The sequence below is a fragment of the Chenopodium quinoa genome, unplaced genomic scaffold (assembly GCF_001683475.1).
Source record: "Chenopodium quinoa cultivar QQ74 unplaced genomic scaffold, ASM168347v1, whole genome shotgun sequence".
Lineage (NCBI taxonomy): Eukaryota > Viridiplantae > Streptophyta > Magnoliopsida > Caryophyllales > Amaranthaceae > Chenopodium > Chenopodium quinoa.
In genome coordinates, this window is record NW_018744041.1 from 2,375,316 (window position 1) to 2,387,075 (window position 11,760).

Here is an 11,760-nt window from a genome sequence, read left to right on the forward strand (position 1 = left end):
AGTAAGGCTATAATAAGATGGTAAGTATCCTAACTTTGAGTTATCTGAGTTGAAGCATGGTTGTTTGTGATCACTAATGGCGTAGGGTGGGGGAAAGGGAGGGGGTGGGTTACCGGCGCCGGCCGAAGCTCTGGGCGTCGGGCGCCGGCGGGGGAAGGGGAAAGGGTGGCAGTTGAGGGGAAGGGTGGTTGGGTTACTTTTTTTTAATTTAATTTTATTTTTTTAATAAATTTAATGGAACCTTAACGGATTCCGTTAATTGGTAGTGAAATTTTAGTTATTAGATTTTAGGTGGTAGCAAAATAAAATAAAAAAATTAAACGGGTAGTAAATATAACACAAGATACTTTCGCTGGTAATAAATGTCAATTTTTCCTTAAATAAAATGAAAAGGACAAGAGCTAAGAAAATAAAGATTGCATGGTCAAAGGTATAAAAGAATATGCAAAAAAATCCTAGCTTGCTAATCAATCAAATACCTTATGAAAATCAATAAAGCAAAGTTATTTGAAGACATATTTCACTTGATTAACAAAATCTTATTTGCACGATGGTCCAAACTAAATATGACGGTAAGGACTCAATGTCTCAATTGCTCTTATGATCCAGTAATGTCAATCATCTTTTTGAGCCTTTTATATTTTGCCAGACACCCTTATGAGTTCTTCATAGTTCGAACCCTTTGATCATTCACGGTGAATAATTGGGTGACAGGCACAATCACGCCACTTTATTTGTGAATAAAAAATAAGGAGATATCAGTTAATTAAGTAAAAGTTTCCTAATTGATGAAGATGCTGAATAACAATGTATATCAACATTAATCAATAAAGTTTCTTCAACAATATATACTACCTCCGTTAACAGTTATTTGCAACATTTACCAAAATAGGGTGCTACTTATTATTTGCAACAAATCTATTTTTTTCTTAATATAGTAACTTTTTCTGGTAAAATGACCAGAATACCCTCATTTAAAAATTATTAACACATAATACTACATATAATTACAAATTATTATAACTCTAATCTCACTTTTAATTTTCTAACTTTTCCCCTCAAAAAATCAGATTAATCTCATCTACCCACCATCTCTCTCCTCCATCTTCATCTCTAAGATCACCATCTCTCATCTTTTTCGATCTTCATCTTTTAGTTCACCATCATCATCTTCTCTCATCTGTCATCTTCTTCCATGTTCATCTCTTATCTTCTTCCCTCTTCATCTTCTTCTGTATCGTCATTTCTTCTCAGATCGTGGTGGATGATAATGGTTTGTGGATAGGTTTGGTAGATTAGGTGGTAATTTATGGTTTGAGGGTTGTTTTTGTGGTTTGTGGGTGGGTGTTATTCGCGGATGGTTGTTTCGATTCGTGGGTTGGTGTCAATAGTGGTGGTTTTGGGCGGTTTGTGGGGGTAGTTTCGTGGATGGGTTTAGTTTTTGGGTTTCAAATTTAGTGGTTCTAGGGTGGTTTTCGTAGTTATTGTGTGGTTTCCGTGATTCTTGGGTGGATTTCGGTGGTTTGTGGGTGACTTTCGTTGAGTTGTGGGTGGCGTGGGTGGTGGTTCGTCGGTTATGGGTGGATTCCGTCAGTTCGTGGGTGGTTGTCGGTGAGTTGTGGGTGATTGTCGGTGAGTTGTGGGTGGCGTGGGTGGTGGTTCGTGGGTTCTGGGTGGCGTGTGGTGGTTATTCAAGGATGTTCTTTTTAATTAGAATTGATTTTTTTTAATTAAAATAATGTAGTTAATTACATATCCATAACTTTCAATAATCATGTTTAAGAAGTTTTGCCTAGGAGTCCGCGCATGTCCCTTTCGTTGCAAATAACTGTTAATGGAGGTAGTATTAGATATACTTCTAGCCAATATAAATAACATACTTTTGTAATAGAATTCATTGGAAGATGGATGTTAGCACACAACTATGCTAGTACTAGGTTTATTTGTTCCCTCTAGGTTTTCTCCTTGGGAGAGTTTTTTTTGTTCTTTCGGGTTTTTTCCCTTGAGGGTTTTACTGGCTTCCATTGTTAGGTTTTTTCAATTTCTTTGAAGGTTTTCCTTCTCTCTTCTCCCTTCTCCCTTCTCCCTTTTCTCTCCATCTCTACCATTTCGTTTCCTCTTGGTCTTAGTTGTGAATCTTTGTAGGGGCTTCCATTGGTATTTTTACCGGTGGTAAGCCCCAAAAACATTTCAATTGCTTTCAATAAAAATCTTATATGATAATTTTTCTCTTGAGTTTAATTTCTTTTTTGTGTTTGTTTGGTGAGAATTGAAGATCTAGGGTTTTATAATTTCTACAAGAATCCATAGGACCACATGAGTATTTTCACTCAAACGACTACACATCAGTGGATTTCAAGCCGAATCAGTGTGAACTCACAGATTGTATTGCTTCAGATGAAGTTTTTTATTTTATTTTATTTTATTTTATTTTATTAAGACGATTGTAAATCAAATCTACGATGTATATAGTTTTAAGGTGTGTACTTATGTTGGAATTCTTGATTTTTTAGGAATTATATGTAAGTGCCGTTTGGCTATATTTTTATTAATGATATCCCTTTTATTCTTGTAAAAAAAAATCATTGAAAGATGGTTTAATACAATTTACAATCAATGAATCAAAGAATCCTTTTTGAGATTTGCCCATAGCATACTATGTAAGCTATCTCGCACCCCAAAACAAGTCAATTATTTTACCTTGTAAATCATGTTAACAGCAAGCTGAGGAGCAAATTTGTTTACACTATTAGGCCCTGTTCTTTTGAGCTTCTAGCAGAGCAGAATTCAACAGAGCACAGCAGAGCAAAACAGAGCAGATTTTAGCAGAGCAAAGCAGATTTCAGCCGAGCCGAGCAGAGCAGAGCACAACAGATATTATTATTATTATTATTATTATTATTATTATTATTATTATTATTATTACTAATACTACTATTATTATTATTATTAAATATTAATTATTATTATTATTATTTTATTATTATTATTATTATTATTATTATTACTATTAGTATAATTACTATTATTATTACTATTATTATTAAATATTAATTATTATTGTTATTAATAATTTAATATTATTATTATTATTATTAAATATTAATAATTAATTATTATTATTTTTATTTTTTATTAAATATCAATAATTAATTATTTTTATTATTATTATTAAGTATTAATTATTATTATAATTAAATATTAATTATTTATTATTATTATTAAATATTAAATATTTATTATTATTATTATTATTATTATTATAAAATATTAATTATTATTATTAAATATTAATTATTTATTATTATTATTACATATTAATTATTATTATTAAATATTAATTATTATAATAATTTAATATTAAATATTAATTTTAAGTAGAGCAGAGCATGGCAGAGCATAGCAGATTGAAGCAGAGTAGAGCAAATTTCAGCAAAGCAGAGCAGAGCAAAGCAGATTTCAGCAGAGCAGAGCAGAGCAAAGCAGCTCTAAAGAACGGGGCCTTAGTTAGATTTGTATGGGTATAAGAAAATTATATAATACAGACTATAGAAAGGATTACATGGGTTATTATTAAGTTTAAATTTGAATTTAATTAATGAATTTAAATGTGACTGTTTCAAATTTAATTTCGTACCGGTGGTTCAAGCTGGGGATTAGATGGGTCTGTCTAAAATACCTATATAGGCAGCACACAACACTATCCTCGGGGTGCTCGAGGAACCCTATCCGAAGCTTAAATTAGCTAGTGTTTTTTAAAGAGAGAAAGATTACTTGAGAAAATGATAAACTCAGAGTATCTAACCCCCTCTTTGTTGTACTTGGTGTACTATTTATAGGTATACATTCTTTATGTAATCATAGAAGAGTAATGTATTGAAAATTATAAATGCATTTGGGTGCACCTAAAGTTAGAAGCAAGTAGTATGCAACAAATAAAAAAGTACCAAGTATGTGTTTGCACATTTGATATTCTTCACTCATTAGAAAAAGTGGAAACCTGGAGTTATCGACTAATATAAATTTGTGATAGTGATAATTAATAACTTTTTTTACCTCTAAAACATTTTCTTCCAATTGTCAATATAAATCGAGTTGGTGATTGGTTAGTTAATTATGGGGTAATGTCCAATAAAAAAAATAATTATTATTATTCATTTTTGAGGTGAAGGATTTTCAAGACGTTTTATTGGAGGAATTTAGGAGTGTTTCTAGGTCTGGGATGGTATCAAATAATGCAACATGATTGTTAGATGGTACTTAGATATAGTACTTAATGAGTTGTTTGTTCTTTTTCTTAGTTTGTTTGTTTATACTTTTTTTTTGGAGCTTAATTATTGGTCAATACTTCTAGGTTGGACCGATAAACATTAGATAGGGACCATATGAAGGACATGGTATAAAACAATTTTTTTGTCAACAAAAACATACACATTACACACAGTATAATGCGGTAAGGGAATAAATTGGCATTACTAGTAGTGGAATTTTGAATAGTTCAAATTACAATATCAATGACTAGAAATATACCGAGTTCCTACCAGAAAAAGTACTTGAAATTTTAAAACAACAGTAAACCTCCGAAACTACAACAATTTGAGTGAGAATTTCTTTTTTTTGGGGGAATTATCTCTCACTATCTCTTTTTTAACTCATGATCATACTTAGAGTACAAGAAAAACAAGAGCTTTTACACCAAAATCGGCATAGGTAGAGTGCAGAGAATAGCAGACACGATGACCGCCACGAGAAAGCTGCTCAATACACCATTACCATGCTTAATTCCACTTGCATTACTCCCTTGTAAAATGCCTGTTGATGACGATGAAGACGAGGGTGTTCCGGGCGGTGAGGATGTCCCGTTTTTCAAGAAAATGGAAGCTGCCGGAGAGCTCGGAGATATTCCAAGAAGCTCTACACAAGCATTCACCCCATATTGATAGATTAGTCATTTGTAACTGGTTACAAACTTACAACTTACAAAGTTACAAGTTACGTGTAGCCATTGACCCCATTGTAACACATAACACGTAATTCATGTTACAAAAAAAGTTCCAATAAGCCAATAAGGCAATAACTGTATATTGCACCAATTAATTATATTCCGTCAAAAACAAAAATAATAATATTCGAACTTATGTAAAAATTTATAAGTCTTAAGGATCCATAACACGGTAAAAAGTGATAAATGTCGTACATGTACATATATATTGCTAGTTAGTCACTATAAAGCTACGTATTTAGCTTTTTTTTTTTTTTTTTAAACACGATAAGAGTGACAAATATCGTACATATACATATAGCTAGCTAGTCACTATATTGGTACGTTTTCACCAAAACTACATCTGTACGTCTTTAGCTTACGCAACTCTGAAGGCACATTAATTTGTGACAAAATCCAAGGTTGAAGGTTAGTGATGATACGTCAAGGGCAATGCAATAAATATGGATGGGTATGAATTGAATTGATGAGGTACGGACTATCAATTAAAGATGGCCGATTCATTTAATTTAGTGTCAATTGAGGTAGTTTGAAAGTTACCTGAAGAAATTTTTTTATGTTCATTTTTCTCACTTGCATATTTGAAATTCATTTCCTACCCAAATTACAAAAGAGAAAAATTAAATAAAATTAAAAATATTTTACAACCATCATTAGGACCGTAAAAATAATTTAATTTTGCAACCATCATTAAGGTGTAAAAAGAAAAATAAATACTAATAATTAAAAAAATAAAATAAAAATCGAAGCCGAGTTTATCTTATACTAAAACTTACTATTTTCATGTATCTATATATTTTTGTTACAAAGTTTTTCAAGGGGAAGTCTTCTACGAGTTCTATTTTTAGCCAAGGAAATTAACTCAAGTAGAGATGTGTAATTGAGGTGCTTGGAATTGGTGCCCCAAAATAAATTTCACATATGGATTTAATTAAGGAAAATTATAAACATAGCCCTAAAGGCTAATGGATTTCACTCTCAACACTTTAATCAACATTTTATTTTATTTTATTTTATTTATTTATTTATTTTTACTAAAAATTACATGATTTTTTTTTAATCAACCAATAACATGATGTTATAACAATATACTTTTGTCAAAATTTACTCTAGCAAAAAAATAAATATGCCTGATTTTATAGTTATACAACTAATTAACTCAATCATCCACTATCTTTAATGAAAGGATAACTTTATCTTTGAAAAAAAAAAAATCACCTAAATAAATATCTCATTTTTCAATTTTAATGTATTAGGAAAATTATATGTGGAGTATATTGCAAAGTATGTGACAATTAAATACAAACACATGAAATGTTTGACTCCAGGCCATTAGTAGTTTGCTCACAACAACATACAATCAATAAGTTAATAACAAAATCACTATGAGAATAATTGACATCAAGATTAATCAATGATTAACCATTCAATAAGAAACTCCATATACAATTATGACCAATCCAAATAATTAATCATCTTAGCTTAAAAACAAACAAATCACCCAGAACTGAACCCCAAATTCGGATTAACCCAAATGGTGAACCAACAAATCAAACACCGATTAGATCCAAACAATTAACTAGCAAACTAATTAACACATAAAGAGTAATATAATATAATTAAAATAATTAAAGAGTAAGATAGAGACTAACTAGGGCAATTGGAAGCACTAGCATTAGCAAGATGACAAGCAGAAGGAAGTTCCAAGAGTTTTCCTTCTTGAATCCCAAGACTCTTAATTTGATCAGTACCATTATGTGCTTGTCCTATAAAGAAGCACAAGCACACTGGCTGCTTCTCCTTCATACTACTCACCGATGTGCAACACTCTTTCGTAGGCTCCGAAGTACCGCCTTTCGCGTAGTTTAAGCAGCTTATCAACTGCTGAATAGCGCCACCACATTGTTGTGTCAACGACGCCGTTACCATTGAAGGTTTCATTATGCCTATGCATAGTGTTGCAATGATCAAGAGTAGCTTTAACTTTTTTAGGTTAAGGATTTGGGAAGCCATGATTTTTGTATGGAGTTATATTATAGTTTGACTAGCTAAGAAAAATAATGTTTGTTTGAGGTGAGTATAGTAGTACTTATAAGAAAAAGAGGTTGAGAATGAATTTGAGGGTTTCAAAGTGGTGGTGTAAAGATTGTGAAGGTGTATGATTTATGGCTTGTTTTATGGTTGTATGTTAATCGGTGTCATTTATTGTTTGTAATAAAATATTGACAGGATATGATTTAAATGAAGTCAATGCGTTGTATATTCAATTAAATAAAGTTTTGATCTTTTCGACTCAATGAAAAAGAAAATTAAGCAACATTTCGATATTAATTCATAGGAACCAATCTCACAATTTAGATTTTGTAAACTTAATAACTCTAATTTTATTAATGAAAATAATGATATTTACAGGGATATATACAATTCCACGCGACAAACAAAACTAAAAGATAAAAATAAACTCTAAAGTTATCCCTTATTATACTTATTAAAAGATAAAAAATTCATATTTTTCTTAAACTAATCTAACTTGCACTACGAACTAATCATGGAAACAAACACTAATTCTGTTAATCATGCATAACTTTTGGTTTGACGCCACTCAATCTCACATGTAATAGACGAGTTAAACAAAAATTAAAGAAAGTAGTTAAAATAATCGACTCGAACAAAAATGAAAAAGGAAGCAACTAAAATTTCTATCTTAGATCTTAATCTGCGTCAATAGTATGAGTATATTATTTAATAAATTATTTAAATCTTTGTTAGAAAAACAACTCACATATTAGTTGGGAATAATTAATTATTCCACTACATTTATTAAAATCAGGGTAGGTTTTGAGCATGTGCAGGGTGATCGATCACACTTAAGTGAAACTACTGTAAAAAGTCCCCGATTCTTGAATTTAGTAATATATTTATCCTAAAAAAAAAATTATTTTAAGGCCCAATTTAACAAAATTGCACCGGGACACTTAAAGTGTTAGCATTTGTAGCCCCGTCTCTGATTAAAATGTCACAAAGGATAACTCTTTAATTAAGATAAAAATACTAATGAATTATTATGTGATCAAACTCTTCTGATGTGATCGAGTTTTGTGTTTAGTCCAATTATGCATTGTACTCATAATGCAATTATGCAAAACACACTTGTAATTTTGAGATATTTTTGTGTATATGTTACCTGTATAATTTATTGTTGAGCTTAGCTTGCACCTTTCACTACAAAGTATTTAAGTTTCAACTATTCTAGATGTTGTTGACTAAGTCAAATGAAGTACTACTAGAGATGTATGATCGAGTACATCCCCAACGATATGTTTTGCACTTTGTGCATTTATAACTATAACTAGCTAGAGACCTAGAGTACTTCTAATTTAACTCAACTAGTTTTTTTATTTTTATTTATTTATTTTTTTTAGGGCAAATTATTTCCTCCTAGCAAACTCATTGTTTTAGTTTTCATTTTAATCCAATAAAATATTCTAGTCGTACATATTTCTGTAAAAATATTAGTTCAATTCAAACAACATTTGTTGAGAGAGTTTTCCTCGGTTCCAATCAGAGCACATCACGTGGGTATCGAGTAATAGTTGGCATGAATGTATAGTGGGGGGGGGGGGGGGGGGGACTTTCATAAATGTTGAGGACAGTATGTAGGAAGTAGTTGAGGATATATATAATTTGAGAGTTAAGACAAACCTTAATAAATAAGGTACGTACCTTGCCAACTTCAAACTTCATCAATTTCAATCCAATTACGCATACCCATCAACGGCTAGTCGGCAATAATACCTAGTTGATATATCATTATATCATATTCATATGTATATATACACATCTTACCATTATGAATTTATTATATTTCATAGAATAAATAAAATAGAAAAAAGTGGAATGCCAGTTGCTTGATATGTCTATTTCCACATGCATTTTTCAGATTTATTACTCATCAATTTCTAGTTGTTCGATTGTAAATTAATTCAGCTTCAGTATATAAATGAGTTATGTTTTAGTAATTTTGTTGTATGAATGGTGGTTCATTACTCATTAGATGAGAAGCGGGGAAGATGGGAGGTTGTTGTATTAATTCAGGGAGTACTTTATACCCTTCTGTTTTTTACTAACCCGCCTTAAAATATCTATCTCATTTGATATTTTAGGATTACTTTACGATAGAGTTTATTTACTCCCTTTGTCCTATAATAACTAGCACAGTTAAACTTTGTACACATGTGGTGATGTGGATGCAATGATTTGACCTAATTTTTACAAAATTAAATATCTATAAAAAGTATTTTTAAAATTATATTATAAAACTTTACTTTAATTTCTATCTAGCAACCTATATTATGATAAAATATATATTTATTATGTTTATAAGAAACTATACTTAGAGTTAGTATATATAAATATTGAAAATAGGGTTAAAAGTGTCAGCAGGGTTAGGGGAGCATCTTTTTGAATCTCACATCCACTCAATCAATTGCTCCTTATGTACCAAGCTAAGCTTGGTCTTGTGGAAAGGAAATTTAATTTCCACTAGTAACAATTTAGGGGGGTGAGATTCCCTTACCTTTCTCCCACTCTCCCAAATTATCTAGCCCACTAAACTCGGACCGAATTAATCAATGAGAGGTGTTGGCCTGATATGACCCTTCATCTTGCCTAAAAATAATCTCCGTTTATATTTGCTTGGGTCATGTAGATTTTGAATTGGAATAGTTAGTTTTGAGTAACCAATGTTTTAGATTAAATTGGGTTGGTCATGATCAGGTTAACTTTTGATCCACTAATTTTCTTTGCACATATGACAAACGATCAACAAGTAGCTCACATAAGGCCCAAAATATGTTTTACAAGCCCAATTTCAAATCAATCAACAAATTAGACAATGGAGTTATGGAGTTGGCATGGCTTCATCAAATTAAAGCGGACACATAACACATATCACAACCCAAAAGAATCACTAAGGCTTTATTCCTCAAATATGATAACGAGAGCCAACATACACACACACCATATAGCCTAGACGTGCTCACAAATGGAATATTTTGGCTCATCTCGTCTTAATTAAATTTGAATTTGATCCGAGTCTTAACCTTTGTCTTGGTAAAAAAAAAAAAAAATAAATAAATAAACCCTTGAACTTTCGGCTCCATTTTGAACACTTAAAGTCAACCTTTTGTCTTTTAGGTTGTCAATTTTTTTTCTTTTATATTCATATCTAAATCAATGATTCTCTAAACATGTTAATGGAATTGCAATCCTATTCCCATTTCTCATTATCAATATGTAAAAATCATAAAAAGTTTATATTATGAAAATATAAAATGACACAATTCTAACTAAATCTCATATGAATATGTTTTATCATAAGTACATAACTATAAATCACAAATAATAGTCAAAATAGAGCCTATAAATATTGTCAAAAGCCAAAACGTGTTAATTAAAAAAGAACATAAAAGTATTTGTTACCATTTTCTAAGATTTAATAGGGTCAGTCAAGATCACTATAGACTAACAAGTAGCCCACATTCGGCCCTGAATATTTTCCACAAACCCAAATTATAATTCAGCCAATCCTAAAGTATAATTCCTATTCACTACACCCCTCTTTAGCCATTAATACCTACTCCCCCCCTAAAATTACTGTAAAACCCTTACCCCCACTAACCACACCCCACTAACTGCATCCCACTAACCGCACTAGTTAGAACTTGCAGTTAATTCTCCATTTCTCTTCAACACCATATTCTCTCTTTTCAAATACTCAAAATCGCTACAATTCAAGAAAAAAAATCTTCAAAATTACAGCAAATTGCATCAAAACATCTAAAAATGTCTGACATTCGAGATGAAGTTCGTCAATCGCAACTAAATTCCGAAAAAGAAGAGTAAGAATTTGTTCATTTAAGTAGAATTTTGAATGTAAACCCTAGATTTTATATTTATTTTTTTTTGCGTTTTGATATTCTAAAACAAACTCTACTATAATTACACTTATTTTTGTGCAAAATAGACTAAAATCTACTATATTTGGTGGTATTTTTAATTAGTAAAAACGAAACAGAGAAGAATACTTCGAAGGTTCCGTCGGAGAAGACGATTACTGAACAAATGTTCATTTTCAGTAAATGTTCATTTTCAATTTGATAGATGTTCATTATGATACTAGTATATGATCATTTATATTCTTACCTTACATCTACTAGGGTTCATTCTTGAATTCTTGAGAAAATATTACTCTAATTTTGTTCATGATCTTTACATATTAATAAATGTTTACTGGTATTTAAACATATGTTTATTTGAATGTAATTAAGTACATTTTCATTCTCATATTGAAAATATCCACATAGATTATACTAATACATGTTTAACTTCATATTAAATTATATGCTCATGAGCATCATTTGAATGTTATACTACATACATTTTCGCTCAAATATTGATAAATGCTTATTCGAATTTGATACATAGATTTTCATTTGGATATGTGTATATTATTCACACATATGTTAATGCATGTTCATTCACATGTCTAAAAATGTTCAAAAATAAATTACATATTGCTCATTCATCATAAACCTTTGATGATTCTATTTTAAAATATGTTAAAAAATAAATCACCTATTGTCACTTACATTATTTGTGATATATATATGCTTATGTTATTTGTGATAATTTGTTCATTTATATAAAATAGAATGTACATTTTTGTTTTGCCAATTGAACATTTATTAAATTTGTAA

General features: G+C 30.5%; 1 protein-coding gene across 1 annotated transcript; it reads right to left on the reverse strand.

The window, feature by feature from the left end:
* Positions 1-4,446: 4,446 nt before the first annotated feature.
* On the reverse strand, positions 4,447-7,199 carry LOC110690547 (non-specific lipid transfer protein GPI-anchored 1-like). The gene is made up of 2 exons (XM_021867408.1): positions 6,655-7,199; positions 4,447-4,914 (listed from the first exon to the last, which is right to left on the reverse strand). Exons 1-2 carry the CDS (start codon positions 7,013-7,015, stop codon positions 4,691-4,693), a joined length of 585 nt encoding a protein of 194 aa, XP_021723100.1. The 5' UTR covers positions 7,016-7,199; the 3' UTR covers positions 4,447-4,690.
* Between the last annotated feature and the right edge of the window lie 4,561 nt (positions 7,200-11,760).

Coding starts and splice junctions, on each gene's coding strand:
- LOC110690547 (XM_021867408.1), bottom strand. CDS start 7,015: ATGGCTTCCCAAATCCTTAACCTAAAAAAGTTAAAGCTACTCTTGATC. Junction 4,915..6,654: donor TAGTGCTTCCAATTGCCCTA/GTTAGTCTCTAT, acceptor ATGCTTGTGTAG/AGCTTCTTGGAATATCTCCG.